General features: G+C 41.1%; 1 protein-coding gene across 5 annotated transcripts in view; it reads right to left on the bottom strand.

Moving 5' to 3' along the window:
- The window catches only part of SLC66A2 (solute carrier family 66 member 2), a 95,251-nt gene that overhangs the window by 54,020 nt on the left and 17,269 nt on the right, over positions 1–23,962 (bottom strand). For 4 of the 5 annotated variants that reach the window (XM_045006020.1, XM_045006022.1, XR_006577019.1 and 1 more), the window contains exons 3-4: positions 22,625–22,758; positions 17,922–17,975 (exon numbers count right to left, since the gene is read on the bottom strand). In XM_045006020.1, the coding sequence (XP_044861955.1) occupies positions 17,922–17,975; positions 22,625–22,758 (188 nt within the window). The remainder of the gene's footprint in view (positions 1–17,921; positions 17,976–22,624; positions 22,759–23,962) is intronic. The other variant, XM_045006021.1, reaches the window with a different exon arrangement.

The following is a 23,962-nucleotide window of genomic DNA, read 5'->3' on the forward strand; positions in this document are numbered from 1 at the left end:
TAAATGCTGGAGGAGAAGCAGGGTTTGGGGGTTGAGGCTGACGGCTCACAACCCCCCCACGTAATAACCTCACGACTGCTCGAGGGGTCACGACCCCCAGTTTAACAACCCCTACTATACACTGACTGAACCGAAACAGGTAGAATTTCAAGCCATATGTCTGCCACTCCTTTAACAAAGAGAATTTGTTAAAGAATTTTATTCGGGGACGTTGGTCTCATTGATTTCAATGCTTGTGATAGGAAAGCTGGAAAAAAAAAAAAAAAAGCTAAGTAAGACTGAGCTACCATAAAAATAAAACCCAAAAAACAAAAAACCTTTTCCTTTAATTTCTTAATCTCTGGTCTGACATGATTGACAATAGTTATGCAAGACTTTTTTTTTTTTTTTTTAAGATCATTGTGTTCATTTATCAAAGTGTATCGCGTCTGTATATTAGTGCCCCAATTATTAAGATAAATGCAATTTTAGGAGAGGAGGTGGAACAAGAAATTAAAACACTGAAATGAATCATTTGTTTTCTTTCAAATCTTCTGGAATTTAACTTTGTTTTTTAAACTGAATTTGTGAAGAGGACTCAAACGAAAAAACAGAGACAAGAGTATAAATGGTGTTCACTAACAAGATTAACACCCCCCTACCACAGCATAGAGCAGTTTTTATGGCTGAATGATATAGACATTTGTCTTCCTTTGTCATGCTTGTTACACATACTGTCTTTACTCAAGGGAACAGGGGGGAGAACGGAATGACAGCTGACGAGCTATTAGACTGATGAACTGTGCAGCCTTCCACATCTATTATACACAGCAATTTAATTAGGAATTTGTGCAGAGGACTATTTAAGTCATTTTGATATTGACTTTGTTTGTTCTATTCTTTGGATGCGTAATTACAAGTTATTTTACTACACCCTTCTCACAGAAGGGGCTGGAGGGAGGAATGAGTGTGTAAATACCAAAGCTTTTGCAGAGGCAGTGAAGAGTTAAAAGCAAAAGAAGGATTCTGAATCAAATTACTATTGATTTTACATAGAAGGCGCTCTGATACTACACTTACAGGTGGCAGTATAAAAACCCTACGCATTTTTTCATTTTGGCCGTTCGCATGGGATATCTTGGACTTCTCCCCTCACTGTCCAAATATACAAGGAGTAGCAACTCACTCTTCTCAATTATTATCTATGGGAAATTGAGAATGGAGAGTTATAAAGCTGCCTCATTTAACAGCTGCACGCACAGTTTGTAAAAGTACCCTTACAAATCAAGCAACCAAACCCCATTATAAATGCCGAGGGTGCTGAAGAACAAAGTTTCTTTTTGTAACTTAAAGCAAGTGATTTTTCTTTAAGAAAAAAAAGAAAAAGAAAAAGAAAAAAAGACTGTGCCCATATAAATAGGGCCCTACCAAATTCACAGCCATGAAAAACATGCCAAGGACCATGAAATCAGACCTCTCCAATGAAATCTAGCTACTGGAGGGGAGGGTAAAGGAAGGGCTCGGGGGGGGCGGGGGGGGGAGAGGGACTACCCGTTGGCTCCAGCTGTTAGTCCCCTCTGGGCTGGGGAGGGATGGGACTTGCTCTTCCCCGGCACAGCCATGCTCGGGGGAGATCAGACTCACCTCCAGGTACCTACCCTAGCTGCAGGACTTGGCAGCAGCCCCGAAGTTTCCTGCAGTCGCAGGAGGTTGCAAGACGTGGAGCTTAGCTCTGAAGGCAGCCCAGAAGTGAGAATGGTGGTACCATGACCTACGTTCCCCTCTACAGTGCGCGCCTGCTGCACCCCTGATCCCTAGCTGGAGCCCTCACCCCAAACTTCTGCCCCAGTCTTGAGCTCCCTCCCACACACTGAACCCCTCAGCCCCAGCCCCACCACACATTGCCTCCATATTGGGGCACATAACAAAATTCATTCCGCACATGAATGGGAAAAATTAGCGGGAACATTGTCCACGACCCCTCCACAACAGATCTGCAACTCCCCCATAACCCCATTTTGGGTCTGGACCCCATGGTTACAACACTGAAATTTCAGGTGTTAACGTCTGAAAATGTGAACTTGACTAATTTTCAAATCCAAGGGAACATTACAAAGAGATTAGTCAGAGTACATACAAAGAAAACCCAGAAGACCCCCCCACCCCAATTATTGGAGTTCTATACAAAACTCAACAATTGTTAAAAATAAACCTTGAAAAGGGAAAGTTAATCTCCCCCCGCAAAAAAACCAAAAAAAAACAAACAAAAACCAGAAGCCCTAATATGTTCATAAGTCCAGGTGGCAGCACAAGCAGGCTCCCTACCCAGTTCTCCGGGGCTCCCTGGAAGCGGCCAGCATGTCCCTCCAGCTTAGCGTTGCCAACTGTCTAATCGCACAAACCCAAAACTTTCCCCACCCTTCCCCAAGGCTATAACCCTTCCTGCCCTTTTCTGAGGCCCTGCCCCCCCTCCCTCTGTCACTCTCCTTCCCCCACCCTCACTTTCACCGGGCTGGGACACGGGGTTGGGGGTGCAGGACAGGGTGCGGGCTCTGGGCTGGGGCCGAGGGGTTCAGAGGGTGCCGACTCTAGCAAGGAGTTGGGGTGCGGAGGGGGGCAAGGGCAGGTGGTTGGGGTGCAGGCTCCAGCTGGCCAGCACTTGCCTCAGGCAGCTCCCAAAAGCTACCAGCATGTCCCGCTCCTAGGCGACTCTGACCCTGTCTGCATGTACCACCCCCGCAGGTCCTATTGGCCACGGTTCCCCAGTCCTGGCCAATGGGAGCTGCAGAGTCGGTGCTCAGGGCAGGGGCAGTGCTCAGAGACCCCCTGGCTACGCCTCCTCCTAAGAGTCGCTGCTGGACATGCCGGCCACTTAGCCCCACCGGACTTTTAGCAGCCTAAAATCTCCTGGATTGGCTTCAGTAGCCTCCGGGAGATTGAGCCCAATTCCTGGAGACTCGCAGCCATCCGGGAGGGTTGACAACCCTACTCCGGCTCCTAGGTGTAGGGGTAGCCATGGAGGCTCTGCATGCTGCCCCTGCTCCAAGCACCAGCTCCGCAGCTCCCACTGGCCAACAGGAATTGTGGAGGCAGGCAGCACGCAGAGCCCTCTGGCCCCTCCACCTAAGAGCCAGGGGGACATGCTGGCCACCCCCGGGAGCCGCCTGAGCTGCCTGGACCTGCACTCCTCACGTGCCCCAACCCCCTGCCCGGTGAAAATGAGTGTGTGGGGGGGGAAATGGAGTGAGTGGGGCAAGGGTGTTCAGTTTTCTGCTATTAGAAAGTTGGCAACCCTACACTATTTACAGCTACTACATTTTTATTGAAAATAAACAGTGACATTTTTAACTGTCAAATCATCATACTTGGGAGATATAAGACTAAAGAAACCCACTGTAGAACTACAAGCAGGAGGATTAATTTCACTGAATTTTTAAAGGGGAGTTACAGGTCCAGCAACAGTAAAACATTTCTTTTTTTAATACTGTAGGGGGTAAAGTGCCTGTGTCACTGAAAATACCAAACATGCAGCTTTGTATTGATCCAAGCTATATGGCACTGGTTCTACAGTAATTAAGCTAGAGGTAAAAATAAGTCTTCTTTGGCAGGCAGAGTCAATGCTGCCTCTAAGCAGAGAAAAAAAAATGACAGTCATATTCATCCCACAGATTATCCATAGGAAAAAAAAATATAGACATGCAATTAAACTGAGGTAGGTATCATTTAACAAAATTTAAAAAAATAAAACCCTCAAAAGCTTGAGAGGTGAACTTAAATCATAACAGGGCTCTTAAATACAACCCCGCATATAGTGTTTTCCAAATATGTCACTCACATAATAAAACTCTGTTTCACTATACGAATAAAATACAGAAACAGTAATAAAATATGCATAAATGTTACTGAAAAGAAGGTTCTTTGGTGTTTAAACTTACCACAAAACATGATCAACATAAACACTTTGATACTATTCCTACATTTTAGAAGTCTGCTTTATTAATACTTGAAAAATACCTAATCCTCAACTTAATAAATGCAAGTTAATCATATACTATTTTTTAGCTGTGAAAATGACAGCAGACTAAACAATCCTATTACTCATTTTCTACATTCATTAACTGCTGATTTATGAGTCAAATGTCATCAAATTACTATGAAGCTACAAGTCTGCCCATTCACTGCATCCCTGCAGCCTTCCCAAATGATACAGAACCACTCACAAAGAAGAAAGAAACTATGCCCTTCATTTAAGTCATCTGGGTATTTTGCGTAGTTAGTGTCCTTTAGGACACTAAAATTCAAAAGCTGATGTTTATTGGCTCAAATGAAAAGTAGAAATGTTTTTCCCTGATCACATGGTATCACCAACAACATCATTATGCACTGTAGATGGAAATTTTAACTTCCTTTCAAGGTAATCAAAAAAAATAGGAAATTTTTAATTTTTCTGAACTTTTAGAAATGTAATGCTCATTCTCCCCAACCTCCCTGACCCTACAATCTTTTCCTAAAATACTGAATTCAACAGCATAACAATTATTTAAAAAATAAATAATAAAGGGTACCATGGTCTTCCCTGAAATGACTATTACATTTCTGACAATCAGGTAGGTGAAGTAGAGAATGGAAAGGAAGGAGGGGAAGATATTCCAGGGCTTCAAGAAAACTTCAAAAGAAGCAGTCCTGTCTAAAAGTAGGATAGAACATGAGTGGTTATTAATTTTATTTTATACACACAATCTGTGCTAACATGAGGTATTTGGTTATAAATGTTATCCCTCATTCACAGTCAATACAATGCCATTTTTCCTAATAGCGCTCCTCCCAGTGTAGGAAAAGCACTCGGGAATAATTCATAAAATCAGATTTATTCTGTCAGTATTTATCAATAGTTCCTTGGGCATATTTTAAGATTGCTGATCCTCAAAAGTAATTATTTGGCATGCACAGTGCCTGGCTGGCTTTTTTAAGATATGACTTGGGCCTTAAGCTTCATAAAAAATGTAGTAGTCCATTAAAAGATATTCAAGAAACTAACAAATATTTCAGAAGAACAGCTAGTAAGAAAAACCTAAGTCAGTTAAACTTTCAAGAGTCAAATGAATAAATAAATAATAATTACAGAAGATGAAGAGCCAAATTCTGCAAGGTTTTAAGTACCCTCAGTTCCTGTTTAAATCAATGGGAATCAATGGTGCTCATCACACTGCAGGATAAGGACCTTATTTTAGGTCTAAAAAGGAATAAAGTTTGATCATCTTATTTCCCCTTGATGGGAACAAAGAAAATGGTGATTCAATGAAGTTTCATTGGGAATAAGATTCCCTACACTGGTGTTTAATGCATTTTTGTTAACAAAAAATTGTTTATATGCAGACTTCACTAAAGTAGGCCTGTACAAGGTGGATTTCAAAAATAAATCAAATTGGGGGGGGGGGGGGGAGAATTACAAACAAGGTTTTTTCTTTTTTTTTTTTTTTTTAAACAAACCTATTTAAAATTATATTTGAAATTGACAACCTATGTTAAGGCCTAACTTATTACAATCATTTTAATTAAAAGTAAGTGTTTGCTGCTAAACTGTCAGGAAAGTCAAACCACTGAGCACCTGGAAGTCACTGGCTGAGCACCTGGAACTAGTTTGTTGAAGTGCTAAGTCAGCTTTTGACAGCAGTAGCAGGTGCAAAGAAGAATATTTTGTTCATTTCAGTTTATTCAGCCAGTTCAGTTCAATAACTTGTTCATTCAAAGTTAAAAAGCCAGTTGAGAGTTGAAAAAGCAGGACAGCTTGTTTTCCTCCTCCAATCTATGAATAAAAACTAGGTGTGAGGATGAGATCTTCTAGATCTAAAATTCTGTAGGGCACAGTGACCAGAAATAATCAGTTCAATTCAATAACTACAGATAATACTTCCTTTGTTTAAGAAATCAGTTTTTATCAAAACGTTTTGCATTTGAAACTCTTTGTAATTTTTCCCTTATGTTTCAAAAACAACATTTAAGATAGTTTTATTTCATAAAAATTAAAATGCAGTTTTTGTGCATTTTAAATTTAATTTTAACTTGCATCCAAAAAGCGTGACAAATCACAACACCCAAACAATCTAGTAAATAAGAAATGGATCACTCACCACTTTTAGCATAAAGGTAAAAATTAAGAATCTAAATACATATCAGCTATGTAATTGCTTAAATAAATGTGTAAATATATAAGATATCCTCCTGGTTAGCAGGGAAAAAAAATATCAAATTTTCTCTAAAGACTACAATTGCAAATGATATGTCTAAATGGTTACCAACCAAAGAGAAGTTATTTTCTTTAGGAAAATAATTTAAAAAGCACAAATGCAAAACATGATTAAAATCAATTTAAATAATTTTGATTTAAAATCAATCCACCCTAGTCCTTTACATTCTTTGTGCATTTTAAATAATAAAGTTACCAGCTTCTAGTAGCATATCAAATATGGAATTTAACAAATAGCTATATATAACGTACATAACACATAAAAGGTGGCAAAATAAAGTGCACTGAGTATACTCTACAGTCAGGAATGCCTCTGACATTAGCTCCACATGTGGACTTGGGCAAGTCACTTCAGCTCAAACTTTCTAAAGGTGCTCCACTTGACATCCCTATGGTCTCATTTTAAAAGGTGCTACATAGCCGCTCCAAGCAACAAAAGCTGCAGGTGCTTACCACCTCTGACAATCAGGCCCTCCGTTATCTCAAGCTGGGCACCGAAGACTAGTGGATACCTCTTGAAAAGTTGGGCCTTTGCCTCTGTGGGCCCAATTCTGATCTGACATATAGCTTGATGTCAATGGAAGTGAAAAATCAGGAGTGAGATTAAAATCAGGCCCACTATTTCTCAATTTATAAAGCAGGGACAGCACTCCCGACAGCAGCATCCTGCCACTGATTCACAGGACAGCCTTCCAGATAAGTTAATAGCACAAAATGAAGGCAAACTACGGCTGTTACCTCCTTTGCAGGGGTAAGGATTAGTTAATGTTTATACAGCACTCTTAAAAAAAAAAAATCTGGCTGCACACATTTTTATGATTGAGTTTGCTATCAATCCTAGCAGGTCAAATATTTTATTTCGTGTGTGTGCGCATACATATATTTCTTAATTACACACACACACACGTAAAATAACATACTTTTCTATTTTTTAAGACCTCAGCACCCAGCAAATTCTGTTGCTCTCAACGGATGATGCTAGGCGGCAAGGCATTTGAAAATCTGACCAGTAATTATATACACACACACACGCTGAAGTGTATGCTGCATCAGCTAGTGCTATGCAATCATGTAATGAAAGAAGCCATGATAAAATTCACACACCCTTGAACAAGAGCCTTAGCTTTGAATGGCTATTCCTGAATGTTGTAGGTTTGTTACAACTTTGAACGCTGCAAGAGTGTACATTTTCTGTAATGAACTGACCACTCATCCCACCATATAAGAGATCATGGGTTTTCTGCTCCCTCCAGTCTGCTACACTCTTCACTATTTTGCATTAAGTGCACTGGGTTTTGGATGGGAGAGGCAGCAAGGCAGGGAATTACAGCGGTTAGACAACCAAACCTTTGTACTCCTTTAAACCTGCAGGCTGCACTCCTATTGGTTAAACATTAAGGTATTTTAACAAGAAGCCAAATTTAACTATGAACAGAGCTTTTAAGGAGCATTGGTGCATTCAAAGAGTGTGAGATTTGAACACCCTCACTCCTCCAGCTGAAACTGAAATGTAATAGTGTTTTGCTGCACAAACATCCTAGAGAAAATAGAATAAATGTATGTTCATATAGTGTGTATGCACGTGTATTCTCTCCCCACCCCACACACACCCCTTCCCCTCTTTTTCATTTTTTCCTCTGAGGTTACAAATCTGAATAATTCATTTTATTCTTATCCAACTCTTTCCTCTGCCCACAGAACTACATTTTTAAGTTCCAGAGAAAGAGAGAGAGAGGGAGACTTTTGCCCACTGATTCTATATTTAGACTCATACCCCTGACAACAGGATCATGTCTTTAACATTTAAATTGTTTTCCCCATTCCATTTAAGGTACTCTATAGACCGACTTTGGAAACCCTTGAGCACCCTCATGTGGTCAAATGTAGCTATAAGCAATGAAACTTTTATTGCTTGGTTTAAAATGGACATATTTTGTATTAGCAAAGGTTTTATTCATTCAAAGTTTTCACCCCCAAAATCATGAAGATCACCATGTCCAAAGTATTATTACTACCAACCAGTCCCTTCAATAACGCCTTCCCTGCCTTTTATTCAGTTTCAATTCAATGAGACCTCATGGATATGAAAAGCACTGCAAGCATTGCCAAAGTAAAAGTAAGAGTTTTGGTATGTCCATAGGCAGGTAAGATCCATCCAGGATAGGGCTACACACAGAGTTTGGGGTTTTATCTCGTGTGTCCACTTGGTATTACTATCTATTCCCAATCTGGTAGCAGGCTGCTATGTCACGTAATGCCACTTTTACTATCTCTCTTTTCTCCCACCATTAGACACTATTCCTCTGTCTAATATAAGAATTTTCTGTATCTTGCGACCCCAACCTTTGCATGTTTTTCTCTTGTCAAGCTATAAGGTTTTCAGAGCAGGGATTAGATCATCCCCTGTATTTGTGCACAGCCTAAAATATCAGGGTGCCACTTATATATAAATACTAGCGTTTCAAACTCTATTAAAAAAAGAGAAAAAAAAGTCAAAGTTCTATTTTTACGTTGAGGGCATTCCACAGCAGTAGCAGGGTTGATGCAGAATGATGGGCAAGAGAGTTCACTGCAGGGTCAACACAAAACTCCCTCCTCAAGTAGGGTTTCCTTGCAGTAGTTCTGGTTTAGCACAAAATGCCACTAAATGGAAGGTCTCTAGCTGCATTTCTTCCTTGCAGTTTTACAAACAGTAAACTCCAAAAGCAGCAAAGAATCCTGTGGCACCTTATAGACTAACTGACGTTTTGCAGCATGAGCTTTCGTGGGTGAATACCCACTTCTTCGGATGCAAGACTAAACGTCAGTTAGTCTATAAGGTGCCACAGGATTCTTTGCTGCTTTTACAGATCCAGACTAACACGGCTACCCCTCTGATAGTAAACTCCAAGTATATCTTAAAAATTGTACAAGCCATACAAGAGAGCATCTGTTTCACCAGAGTCCCCTGACTTGGCTTTCGGTCACTGCACCACCTCTTTCTTCATCTCCCCCTTCTTCTAAGGAGGTGAAGCGAATGCATTATTTGATTGCCTACATATCAACGCTGGGTAATGAACATGAGGAATTGGAAATACTTATATGTCAGAAAAATTACTACAAAGACGGCATTTACTGAATCCTGGAGCCTTGTCAGTGAATGTTAGTCACTGGCAGCATCCTCATTAGGAAGGACAAAGAGGACAACAGGGAAGAGAGGTTGGACTCTATATCAAAGATACCATTACTTGTTTTAGGTATCAGAGGGGTAGCCGTGTTAGTCTGGTTCTGTAGAAGCAGCAAAGAATCCTGTGGCACCTTATAGACTAACAGACGTTTTGCAGCAAGAGCTTTCGTGGGTGAATACCCACTTCTTCAGATGCAAGAACTTTCACCCACGAAAGCTCTTGCTGCAAAACGTCTGTTAGTCTATAAGGTGCCACAGGATTCATTACTTGTTTTAGTGATAGTGTAGCCCTGAGGATTAATCTGTTGGTCTGTATAAAATGTCTTTTTGATAAAAGTGTGTAGGCTGCATAGATTAATAGAATTATTTTCAACCAGCCCTACATATACGTTGACAAATAGGAACCTCTAGCTGCCAGGCGACCCAACCCCAAGTGTGCAAAAATCATAAGTCATGATTCAAGAATTATGAGATTGGCTTAAAAATCATGCGATTTTGGATGGATCATTTTTGTCTGTCTTCTGGGATTTCTGAGCCTTCTGGATGCACGTGGGTTGCATTTTCAAACTTTTTTCTCTGTAACTGTCATAAACAGATAGTTAAGGGTTAAGGGCTCTTTTCCCTGGAAAGGGTTAACAAGCTCAGTAACCTGAGAAACACCTGACCAGAGGACCAATCAAGGAACAGGATAATTTCAAATCTCTGTGGAGGGAAGCCTTTGTCTGTGTTCTTTGTTAGAGCTCTTTTTGGATCTAAAAGAGGCCAGTCATGTCTCCAAGTTCTCCTGGAGTAGTTTCTACTATTCAATAGTGAGTATTAATTAGAAAGGCGAATTAGTCTTATAATTTGATTTCTACATTTGCAATTGTGTGTTTTGCTGAAGGAAATTCTTTATTCCTGTTTGCTGTTACTTTGCTTTCACTGAGAAAGAAAGGGGGAGGGGGAATTCTCTCCAGAGATTGATAAGTTTAGACCCTGTATTGTTCCATCTTGGTTACAGAGACAGTGACTTTTCTTTTTATTCTTTAATAAATTATTTTCTATTAAGGACTTGGTTGATCTTTCTTTGGATGGATTCTCAGGGAAAGGGGAGGGGGAGGTATTCCTCTGTAGTTAAATCCCGGTGTCTCTCCTAGGAAAAGGGAGGGGGGAGGAAGCAGGGGGAATGGTTTGTTTCTCCTGGGTGTAAGAACTCCATGGATTTGGGGCTCTTGGAATCCCCTAGGATTTTGGGGAAGGACTGTGTCTCAATCCACATACCTGATTGAGTGGTGGCAGCTTTTACTAGATCTAAACTAGGATTTTAGTTTAGAGGGAAACCAGTGCAGGTCCCCACATTGGAACCCAACAGCTCCAAGTGGGGGTGAGACCTATGACAGTAACCATGTAAACTAGAAGTTTTCTTTTTTTAAATAATGAAGATAGATTATACTGCTCTTCCAGGACTGCCTGACAGAACAGCTGAGGGTGAGGGGGAGCTCTATAGACACTGCAGACTCCAGAAGGATGCTGAGCTGCTTAAACTTCGAGCCAAACTGGTGTCTCGGTTAGTTGTATGGGTGAGGGAAACCTTCTTATCAAACCCAACTCCACAAAGCCCACAACAAATATATTCCCACTCCCAGCACTGCCAGCTCTTGTGATTTCTTTGCAAGTCATGTGACTTTGGCCAGGGCTGGAGCCAGTATCACAATGACAGAAGAAACTCCAGCTCTCTCTCAAATTTCAGCCATGCCTGTACAAACCCCTTCTGATTGGCTGCCTTCCCCAATTATGCACCTCTTGGGAAGAGCAGCCAATCAGAGCTGCTACAGGAAGCAGACAGAGCTCTCTCCCCTCCCTTCAGGAGCAGAGGCTAGGGAAGAGGGAGGAACAGACATCGTTCTCTCAGGAAGGAGCAGAAATAGCCCAGCAGCTCAGAGCAGCTCCACACCCTCCTTCTTATTCCCCTTCCCACTGTGAAAAATGGGTCAGTCTGCTCTCTGCTCCTCCCCACTTCCCTAATCCTGGGAAGGGAAAAGAGAGGATCCCGCTGACCCCCCTCCCTCCAGGAGTTGTAGAAGAAGCAGAGGCAGGGAGAGGAACAGGATGAGCAGATGTTGGGGCTTGAAAGGCAGATGTGGGATTGGGGCACACACAGTTAATTAGAGCCTTTGTGTTTGGAGAGAGGCTGGAAGCTCAGCACCATCAGCCAGCCAGCAACAGCTCCTGCAGTGAGGTCAAAATCACCTTACTCTATGAACTTGGGAGTGTCAGCAACACTACTTGTCACAGACATTGCGGGTGAACAGGAGGCGTTCAAAAAACAAAACAAACCAGACAGGCCAAGAGATACAATGAGATTTATTTAATTATGTGATTTTGGGGTCAAATCCATGATTTTGGGGGATCTAGTTCATAAGTTTTGAACGTTGGTGGCTGCCAGCACTCCCCTCCCCTCCCAAAAGGAATGGCCTGGCAGCCACAGCTCCCGCCTTCCTGTGGCCCATTTAGAAGGGAGATGAGCTTCCCAGTCTTGATCCAAAACCCACTGAAGCCAATAGGAACATTTCCCTCAACATCAATGGGCTCTGGATCAGGGTCAAAAACCTAGATATGGGAGGCCAACTCTCCTCATATTGGTTAAACCAGAGGTCTTCCCACCCCCCCACCATTTAAAAAAATGGCTGCAGACTGAAAGACATTCTCTCTTAAGAAACAAGTAATGGGCTTGTGTGAGTAAGCAGGGGAAGACAAGTATTGCACTCTGAACTACCAAGTCAGGCTTCAAGGATCACAATCCATTATCATAACCAAGATTTTCTCTACTGTCCTTAGCTAAAAGAAATCTGAAAGAGAAAACACCTAAGTACATACACCCTAAATATAAGAATTAAGCACAAAAAATTACAATTAACAGTTTTCTTCTCCTAACTTCTATGATCCAAGATATGCTTGTAATAAGGCATGCCATCATTATACTGAGTAATTCCTCTAGATTTCTAAAAGAGAGCTCACATGAACAGACACACAAACTTCCTGTTAAAGCAGCATTAGATCTATAGAACTAAAGAAGGATCTATACTAAAAAATTCTTTGAAGTTTTTAAAACAGAAATGTAATCTTAAAAAACAGAGAAGTGGACCCAAATCCATTTGGTTTACAAATACCAGGGGGAGGTCAAGGATTTTAATATCATTAGCTTTATGATATCATTTATTTTACAACAAAACTAGTCACTTTCTCTCTGGATGTGTAGCTGGAAAAATTCTCTGCTTAGCTTTCAAGATTCTTAAGCAAATTCCACCTTCTTTTCCTTAAAACATTTAGTCTAACACAGGCCTATTTGTAGTGATATTAATCAAATGTATTTAGAGTAACCTGAATTGGGTGTGTGTGTGGGGGGGGGGACGGGGTACATTAGATGACCCAGTTATAGCTGCTTTCTGGAAAGCAGATGATGATTTATCAGTGGTTCCCACTGCTTCATATGTGGCAACCGCCAAAGGTGACAAGGACTCTGCACAGGTGACCAAAGATCGCCTCATTTTAATAAGGATATACTTCTACACGCTCAAAATGCTGTCACTCCATTCTTCATCTTCCATTTCCTTTTCAGAGATATCTCAAAAAGAATAAGACAGTAATAAATGGGGGGGAGGGGCAGAGGGAAAGAGGCCCTTACACAGAACTACAACAACCTTAATACAACAGGACAAGCTGGAGGACATGCCAGTTATCAGGCAGTTAATTGCGTAGGTTAGGAGATCCTGCACCGCTGAATGCTACCACCTCAACCAAAGCAGATCTGGGTCCCTTTGACTTCTAACCTTATATTAGGAAAATAACCCTAACAAAATAAACCTAATGATACACATACATGCTGTGGTAATGCATACAAGTTAAAAAAAAAATCAATCTAAAGGAGGACATTATAATTTTGGAGAAGTGCAGAGTGGGCAGAAGGGATTTAGTTCCTAGGGTCAGTGCTGGGTGGTAGCAGCCAAACCCAGGAAGAGCCACAATTACACACACACACACACACACAGCAGTGGTGCACAGAGATCTGTAATTGTCTCTTTTTCACTAAACTTCCCAGACAAACAAAATAAAATCAAAGACGAAGCCACATGATTGGCTGATGGAAAGTTTGGCTCTGCCCTGTCTTCAACTCTAATCAGTATGGTAAAGAACCGAACAGAGGAGCACACTGTGTATATATCTGCTTATCCATTATATTATTGATATAGCACCCACATATGGTCATGGTGCTTTCCTATATTTGTCAACACAAGCTCATACCCCAGAGATAGACCCCAACACACTTCACAGAGAAGCAACTAGAGAGCTAATCAAATAAGGCTCAGGTGCCATGACATGATGTCATTTACTAGCATCCGAGTTACGAGTTCTAGAGCTTGCTTACTCATTTCATTTACCACCAGGTTATTTGTCTTCTAACTGGAGGAAAGAAATGAACAGGACAGCAGCTGGAGAGCGAGTTCTCAGTTGTCATATTATACTCACAGCTGCACGTAGTGCAGCAGCAGTTCACACTTAGTATCCATGGGCCAAATAGCTAATCAATCCATCACTGGTTTTTCCATTTGTTTTTATACAAGAACCTCCTAAAATGAATTTGTTTACACAGACATTCTGGTTTTGCATATACAACTTTTTTTAAACTACAGTTTTACATACTATTGTACTGATGTATAATTAATCTACATTGTTTCTGGACACCTACTATATCATTAGGACTCTACTGTCCTCTGGACCAGAAGCAAGCAGACTTCAAGCAAGAACTCTCACACTGCTTAGTAGCACGACAGATACCAAGATAACTTCATTTCAAGATTGAAAATAGAACTTTGTAAACAAGGAAACCCTTGTGATTTCTTTCAGCAGTGTCCTTCAAAACTTGTTTAAATATTTACTTGAAAATTATAAAATTCAGCTAATCACATGCATATGCATTGGAAGTTACTCACTGCACTATTTACCACAGAGCTATAAAAATATCTTCAAAGATCTAATAATCTTGATCCAGTGTCTTGCATGTCCTGTCTCCTCCAAAATCTCCAGATCTCATTTCAAGAGCTCAAAACGTAGGCAAGAACTTGCATCTCAATACAGGAGAGTACAAAACATCCACATTTATTCTAAAGCATTTCAGCAAGTGACAAACCAACTGGTTGAAGAAAAAGCCTTGGCTTTCTTAATGGGCAAGCAGTATCGAGGTAGTACTTTAATTTAGCTCTCACGGTAATCTTCAGATACACCAACAGGCAATGTGTAAAACTAGGGCCACTGTTTTGTTTTAAATAAAGTTTCTTCAGAACTGTTGCTATTTAGATCTTCCTTTTCCTGGAACAACTAGGAATAATTTTGTTTCTATATGAAATCAGAAAGCTACATACCATAGGGCAGATCCAAAGCTGGTGTAAATTGTCATAACTGTTGAAGTCAATAGAGCTATGACACCACCTGAGGATCTGCCCCTTCATAGAACAGAATCTAGGCAGTCAGCTTTCAGAGTCAAGTGTCAGATAAAAGCTTTTGCAGTTAATGTGTGTATGGAGGAACAGTAGCATTAAGTGGTTTACTGGAATATGGACAATAAATATGCCTAAAGAGAGACACCAGTTGGCATAGAAAGGACTCAGTTTCTGAATCAAAGGTGGTGACAGAGGACAGCTTCAGTATCATCATTTATCTACCAATTTCCCCACAGATCTATTGGTATAGCAGAGTGGGCAATATTTTCCACTTTAACACTCTAATCGTCCTGCAGGGCTAACTGAAGTTAAAATGAATACTCTATACTGTATGCTTACCACGCTTTTGCAAAAGAGCTGTATTGACTCCCAAAGCCTAGAAACACTAAAGAGTTTTTAGGGAACTGAAACTTGAAGTGAGAGGCAGGAACAGGGCCGGCTCCAGGCACCAGCGCAGCAAGTAGGTGCCTGGGGCAGCCAACGGAAAAGGGCGGCACGTCCGGCTCTTCAGGGGCAATTCGGCGGTGGGTCTCTCAGTCCCTCTTGGAGGGAAGGACCAGCTGCCAAATTGCCGCCGAAGAATGAAGCAGCGGTGGTAGAGCTGCTGCCAAAGTGCCGCTGCCAAAGTGCCGCTGACCGCAGCTTTTTTTTTTTTTTTGGCCACTTGGGGCGGCAAAAACGCTGGAGCTGGCCCTGGGCAGGAAGCCCAGTTGTATTAAGTTTTTTTGAAAAAAAAATAGTCTGCCAAATTCATTAAGAGAGGTAAAGGAATACACAATCCCCTGAGCCAAAAAACCAAACACCTCCTTACATAAATTTTTAGTGAGATTGCCATGTCTCTGGACAAACAAAACACTGCCATATAGACATAAGCAGAACATAATTCAATTAAACAAATCCTGTGTAAACCAAAATATGACTAGCCCAATAAACTAGTGTTTCTCCCATGCAAACTTTGAGTCTAGTAGGATATTATATACACATGTAATCACACACACTTCTACCTCAGAACTATTTTAAACAGATTTACATTAATTAAAAATATCCAGTTTAAAGAAACAGAAACATACAAAGAATAGGTACCCAAAATGCAATCATTAAACTTTTTGCATTCCTGAAAGTGTGTTTTACTGTTTCATCAAAATGCAGTATGACTACTTCTTTTTATCTGTCCTGTTTTCCTAAGCAAGTTGAAGTTCATTTCAGAAACTGCTCGTCACAGATATCAAAGCACCCAACTCTAAGTTTCAGCAGATTTTCATAGACACATTCAGGTCCCATTGTTTACTGAAAACCAGGTGACTGATATTTAGAAACTTGTAATCTGTTAAAAGACATAAGTAAAATGTAGCAACTAATAATCGTTTCTCTATTTTCTTATGGGTCCCTGAAGCACTCAGAATAAGCCATCCTTCAACAAGTTAACAGATTATTGTTTATAATATAGCTAAAAACTGGAAAGCGTTAGCGAATAAAGAAAACAAGAATGTAAACATGTTAAAAATAGGGTAAGATTCAAATTTACATTCTACAGGTAAGTCCATTTTGACATAAGCCAGTGAGAATGACTGCAAACTAATGATAAGAGACAAAAGAGCAAAACAAATATTATTTCATGCAAAGCCCAGAAAAATGTTTTTTGAAAGAGGTACAATAGGAAAAGGTGCTTTGCAAATTACTGGCATTAAACTAACATGCACTTTTGGAATGTTATGAAATATTCCCCCCCCCCCCCCATCGGAAAATCCAGAAGAGGACAATTGCATTTCTTGACTACTTGCTCCATTAAAGATCATCCGATACACAGGACTGATCCGATGGTCTAAGGAAAGTGCTCTGCATTGCACCACCATACAGAAATGTTTCTGTCTCTGTCAGGGTTTGTCTCCATACAAGCTGAACACCAATTTGATTACATTTACAAACAGATTCAGTAACACTGATTCAAAACCCGATGTAGGAACTCTTATTCTGGAAGAAGAGAGCCCTATGTTGGATTTCCTTTAAACTGATTTCTTACCAACTTAACCAAAATTGAAATAGGGTCCTCTGGTTCCAAAATAAGAGTGTCTACATGGGAGGATCGCACCAAACTAAATAGGTTTAAGAAACAACTTATATTAAATTGGTGCAACTTCTATGTTTAGAGATATGAGACCTTGTATAAAGTGGTATCTACACTCCTTAAACTAAAGTAACCTGGCTAAGACACCGTCATGGTCTCTGGTTCTTCAGGCTTCTAAGCGCTGGAAGTGACACAAAGGCAGGGTGCACATCATATTTCTCAATCTCTCTGGCTAGCTAAAGAATCTTAGAATGGATTCCAAAAACAACAGTCCAGATGGTGACACAGGGGCCTTCAAAGTGTGTGGGGCTATAAATCCCTCCCGCCTCCCAATAACAATACAGAGGGTGCCCTGTTGAAAATGAGGGCTGGGACAGGAAAGCTTCATAAATAAGTTTTGTTGTAAGCCATTTTCATTTTGCTGAACTTGAGATGTTATAGGGAAATCCTTATTTGCTGTGTTGCAAAATGAGCATCTAACATTTCTCCTGGCTGAAAGCTGCTCCCATATTTTTCATAGCTTGCTGCACACAGTCTGGCCCTTCTGGGGGAAGGTGCAGAAAACAGAAAGAAGAAAAGTTCCTATTTCAGTGATGTGAGGAGGAGAAGAGCCCCATGTAGGTCATGCTGGTTAATAGTTTCTATTATATAAATACTGTTATGTTTCCTAATGGGGCAGGAAAAAGAGCAAAATATAATTGAGAAGAATGATGGGATGAATTGGCAATTCATTTACCTCCAGATAAAAAAAAAAGGTTTCTGGAACAGAACTGAAAGCATCTTTTCCTCTATGAAAATTAAAACTGCAGAACAGTTAGACGTTAGTATCTGAAGAAAAGATAGCAGAAACATTCTCGGCAGAAATGACCATCATGCAATCATTTCTAAAAATGGCAAAAAAACAAAACACACAAGACAAAAAGTAGTGAAGCGTGAATTATGTTTCAGATGGCAACCTCATGCAGCATGGGTTTGTACAGTACATACCCAGATAGGATCTCTTGGGAGGTGCTTTGATTTCTTCATCTTTACTATCTGCAGCTACATAAGAAAAATAAATTGAGAAGAGAGGACGAAAAGACAAAATAGACTAATTTGAGTCAATACAGTAGATGGTCTTTTAGTTTGTTTTATTTTAAGCTTTGTTAGTACATCTTGCTGATAAAAAACCATGCAAAAAGTTTTAGTTTCCATGCTCTCTATAGGGTTTTCCCCAAGATTTTAGGGAAGAATAAAAGGGAAGGAAATCACAGAAAGGCCTCAGTGTGAGAAATAACAGCAATTTAAAATAAAATAATAAAGGAGGGAGAGAATAGAGACAATGTAACATGTAACCCTCTTCAAAGCAATGTACACATATTTATAAACTTTTCAGTGAAAGAGAAAGCTTAAATTGCTTATTTTTATTCCTCTGCCTGAGTTAAATGTGAGGATGGAGGAGCCTTTCAGGAAAGAATTATGTAAATTATGCAAATAAAGAAATAAAACAACATGATAGGGCTGCCTCACATTCTGGAGGAAACCCTTTTCTTCAACACTTCCAACAGGTTTAACTGTTTAGCCACTCACGTTAACAGAGACAGAGACCAAATCACCAATTCAAGTGTTCCGTATGCTGAACCATTTAATTTGATCCTAACCTTCCTCTGTAAGCCTCAATTCCATTTGAAAACCACATACTACCCAAGACAGTGCTCTCTTAATAAAGCTCTTCAAGGGAACACAGTGTTATAGTACGGGACAAGTTGTAAACAGAAGTTAAGATAGCATCAGTTTGAGGGTCCAAAATTAAATGACAGTAAGAAATAGACTGAAATAATAACGGAGCCCCCATGCTACTTGGCTTCTAAGCACTACAGGAATACAAATAACTACACAGCAAGGGTGGCTTTAGGGTTAAGCAAAATAGAATTAAAGGCATCACACCAACAGAATAGACCATCCCCATGACAACCCCCCCACTGGTTGTAAGCAAAGTTAGAATATTTAGGGGTGCCTGGCAGTTACCCACATACCAGGGCAAAGGTTCTTGGGGCATAATCAAGATTTGGGGTGATTGATTGTTTTCAGCTGTGTAATACACATGCATACAAAGGGATGTAATCTCCTCTTGGTTAATACCTGTTAATAAAGGATAATAAAATGTATGCATGAGAGAACAAATCTTTCCTAGAAGCTGGGGGGGGGGGGGCGGGGAGGGACATTTCCTGGTGGGTTTTCTTCTGTTGTTGTTGTTTTAAACAGCAACAAAGGCGGAGAAAATAAGTCTCCCTAATACCCAGCCAGGACAGAGACTCTCCAAGGAGACAATCAAGCCAGTCCAAAGGGAGTGAACTTTTCAAGTTGCAACAGATTTCCACATAAATGGAAGTGCCATAACTGTACACTATCCACATTAAATGGCTTTGTGGCTACACTGTTAACTAAACACTAAAATGTACTTCAAGCCAGAGGACCTAGAACAACTTGCTTGAGTTCACAAAAACTGTCCTCTGGATTAGGAGAGAGACCTTGTTATTGCTTTGGAAGCTAAGAAAAAGATTGGCTTCCCCCTAACCTAGTTATTTAAGTGAATAGAAAAAAACAAGCTACTCCAGGATAACTCAAGACTCATTGGTCAAATGTGCACCGGGGATTATTAGACTGGAATATAAGGCATCCGCTAAAGTGAAGACAGAGCCAGGACAGGCTCACTTTTTAATCTGAATTATGTTGTAGAGGTATTAGGGAAAGAGGATGGAAGGAGAATGGGTAGAAAGTTTTAAATACAAAAATATAGTGATATTGATCTTATTATGATGATACTGCAATTCACAACCTAGCCACTTCCATCCAGGGATGTCAAAAGCATCAAACTGAAATTTAGCTTCCCACCATCTGCGTGAGATATGGCAAAACCTTGGTACAGAGAAAACTCAGGATCAGATGGGAAAACAATGGGAGAGTCAGGTTTAGGAATGCAGGTCATCTGATCAGGGGCGGCTCTAGACATTTCGCTGCCCCAAGCAGGGCGGCACGCCGCAGGGGGCGCTCTGCCGGTCGCCGGTCCCGCGGCTCCAGTGGACCTCCCGCAGACGTGCCTGCGGATGCTCCACCGGAGCCATGAGACCAGCGGACCCTCCGCAGGCACGCCTGCGGGAGGTCCACCGGAGCCGCCTGCCGCCCTCCCGGTGACCAGCAGAGCGCCCCCCGCAGCATGCCGCCCCAAGCACGTGCTTGGCGTGCTGGGGTCTGGAGCCGCCCCTGCATCTGATTCCCAGTTCCTGTGCTTCACCCTCTTGAAGGAAATATGTATGCCGAAAATGGTAAATAGCACAAAGATTAATTTCAAGCCAGTACATTACATCTGACAGTGAATCACAAGATCCTCAGCATTAATACTTTTCAACTTGTAGATCTTTCTTATATGATAATATCACTGGTTTAACCTGCCTATCAATCGCATATATGAAAGCCAGGAGAGACATTTAGTTGCACTGTGCTGTTCTAATAAAAAAAAGTTTGCATGAAGTACAGTGAGCCTCCTGCTGCAAAGAAAAAAGAGTTAAAGCCCAAAACAAACAGGCAAAATTGTTCTTTTTGGTGGATTAAATATATGGAGAACTGGCTCCTGGGAAATGATTATGGCATGACACACTGAGTACGCTCTGCAAGTTACCTTACAGGCTAGTGAAGAGCCCAATTCTTTCATGAGGTGACTGAATGCCAGTCATTCAATCAAAAAAGATTGTGGCTGAAGTTGAATTGGACATGCAACACCCCTGACATGTATTGAGGAAGCCTGCTAGAGAAGGAGGGAGGGGAAAGAGGGCAATCTAGTTTGAAGACTTACCCCCTTGGCCCCACAAAGGGCAATCTGAAGAGGAAGCCCTCTGCTCTGCTCCCAACCAACAGGTATCTTACAGGCAAAGAGCTGGCTGTTCCCCTCCCAATTCATCCAGTTTTTAAATCTCTGCTAAATGAGGCCAGATCTAAACTCATTCACTTTCCCAGCCTGTGATAACTCTTGCAGACAATGCAGTCCCAGACTGTAGAGGAGAAAGATAGATGGGTCAGAGTATTAAGAGTTGCAGATGAGCTAACGTTCTCCATGACGTCACTTTACCTGGGCAGATTCACAACACACTCCACAGAAACCACTGAGTGGGAGTACGTTTGCAGAGCAGGCCTATCTTTCTATTAAATAAATAAACCTGCTGCAGAGCCAGCACTCATAGCCCTCTAGGGCTCCCTCTGCCTGGAAAGGCTGCAGCTATTTGGAGCTGGATCAAGCCCTCAGTTTTTAGGGTAAGAGAAGGAAGAAAACAGATCGAGAGAGCAAATTATATGTCCATATTGGCAAGTCAACTGAAAAGAAGCCAACAGTTTTTATAGCCCAGCAGCAGCAGGAACAGGAGAAACATAAAATGGGGAATGTACACATCAAAAAAGAAAACCAGAGGTTGGCATCTGTTACATTGCCAAACTGTAAGAGCGTTTGCCATAAAGTAAATCATTTTGTAAAAAAAACTTAGAGTTTGTCTACATGGTGGGGTATAATGCACTCTATGGGGATGTTATTTCTGAAGCGCACCATCATGCTGCACATTAATTGGTCCTCTAAGACCAGGCTGGTGCACACTGAAGGCTCCCTAGTGCGCTTTAATGTAGTACCATTTCAAACAATATTACATTAAAGCGCACCAGCAGGGTCTACACAGACTAATTCATGCACAGCATGTTCATGCGCTTTACCCCATAAGGCACATTACCCAATTGTGTGGACAAGCCCTTAGATCAGTGATACTGAGACTGAGGCTCAGGAGTGGCCTTTTAATGGGTCTCTTGTGGTTCTTTGCAGCACATGATATTAAAACACTGATTTAATTATTAACCAATTTAAGTTATCAATCAGGATGCTTTTACTATGTTATTAACCAATTGTAGAATACTTGGTCAGTCACTTTGCTATGAGAATAATTAATAAATAATATTGAGAGAGAGAGAAAGTGTAAGTAAATGAAACAATGAATTCACACTACTATGGCTCTTTTGGGTAATGTTGATTGCTAATTTGGCTCCTGAACCACTGAGGTCTGAGTATCACTGCCTTAGATTAACAACAAATGATATTCTGGCCCAGACTGGAAATTTCCACCCACCCACAAAAGTACTGCAAGACCACAGGAAGCGTTGTACAATATGTACACTTCGATAAACCTGTAATAGTGACACACCATCACTCCCTAATTTGACAACAAATGTGATGACAAGAAATAAAATATTTTATGTGCAAGCAAGACACAGCATTGGCAATAGCAAGGTATGGCTTCTGACACTGGTCAGTGATAAATGGTTTCTGCAATACAGAGACATGCAGAAAAGTGCAGTGAAAATTCTTGTTGTCATTCAGGCCTAGATCTTAGCATCATCGAGACTGGCAGAGTAGCATAACTTCTACTACTTCCTAAAATTTGACATAAAATATTACAGAGAACTCTATTTTCTAGACTGAACTAAGACCCATTTAAAATACTTCTATGGAAGGAAATAATTTTAAACAGTCCATTCAGGAAGTGCTGGGTTGGATCTTCAAGAGACAATGGTTTGCACCACACACACAAAAATTTTCACTCAACCCAATGACAATACAAGACATTTTTAGAAATTAATATTGGAAGATTTCACTCTGCAAAATTACTGTTACCAACCTGAAAAGGAGCGACGTTTTATGTTCAGTTCATTTGACACACGTACTTCAGTGCATAGTTTCAGCATCAGTAACATAGTAATGATCATGATAATGCTTTGCCACAGAAGAGGGGACTCAAAATGCCTGCCAAACCTAAAAAGTAAGAAAAAATATATAAACATCTCAAGATGATGATCTTTATACCCAATTACCCTCAATCCTATTTAGGTGTTTGACAACTGTATCCTTAACAATCACGTAACTGACAAATTTGCAAAGCTGCAGAGAATTACTACACTAACAGATCTAGCTGCATGTAACCCAACCATATTCCACTTGAACTTGTAGCCACAGGCACCAACACTGTGAATGCTCTGGGGCTGGATCACCTGTGGGGAAAAAAAAATAGTGGGTACTCAGCACTCACCAGCCACAGCTGTTGGGCAGCAGCGCTGCCAATCAGCTGTCTGGTGACACCCCAATGAGCTAATTGGGGATGCCACCAAACAGCTGTTTGCCAGCTGGGGGGAGGGTCTTAGGGGAGGGTGGAGAGTGGCGGGCAGGGGTGGGAGCACCCCTGGGGAAAACTATAAGTCGGTGGATCTAAAAGCATGAGTTTCTGTTGCCTGAACTAAAAGGACCAGGTCCATTAGCTTGAATGAAGAGGCTGACTCGCAAACCTGCTCTAGCAACTAGAAGGGGATAAAGAGCTACATTGCATTAGCATGAGACACACACATTTCTTTCCTCTATTAAGAGAAGACGCTGTTAAGTTAAGAACTCCTGCTCTATATACTAAGTTTCCTATATATAATTTTAAAATACATTACATTAAATCATAAGCCCATACCGTCCCATTCCCCAAAAAACACAACTACCAACCTATGATGTCTACCAGTGTCCCCCAACAAACCTACGAACACCCGCTCGTACTGCACTCCCACCACTCCAGAAGTCTGGAAGAAGAGAGGGGCATCACTTTTGGGACATACTGCAATCGGATTTGGACTAATTTGAACCAAGCTTAGGGAAATGAACTCCAAAGTTGCAGGAAACACCTACTTGATTCTTCAGAGATGTGGAAACTGAACAGAAAATGCTCTCTCCCCTGCCTCTCCCCCTCCCCCCCAGTTTAATTTATATTTGCTTACTGACGCTGTCTGGTGGGAATTACTGAGCTCTCCTACACGCACTGCAGGAAGAGGAACTTGGATAGCAGCCAGGACTTAATGAAGGGTCCTCCATCTTCCATGATTGCATTAGATTCTATCACAGAAAACAAGACTCTTCAGTGAGGACTGACTGCTATCCAAGTTCCTCTTCCTGCATTATACGTAGGAGAGCTCAGTATAATACC

The sequence above is a fragment of the Mauremys mutica genome, chromosome 2, assembly GCF_020497125.1.
Source record: "Mauremys mutica isolate MM-2020 ecotype Southern chromosome 2, ASM2049712v1, whole genome shotgun sequence".
In the NCBI taxonomy this organism is placed as follows: Eukaryota; Metazoa; Chordata; order Testudines; family Geoemydidae; genus Mauremys; species Mauremys mutica.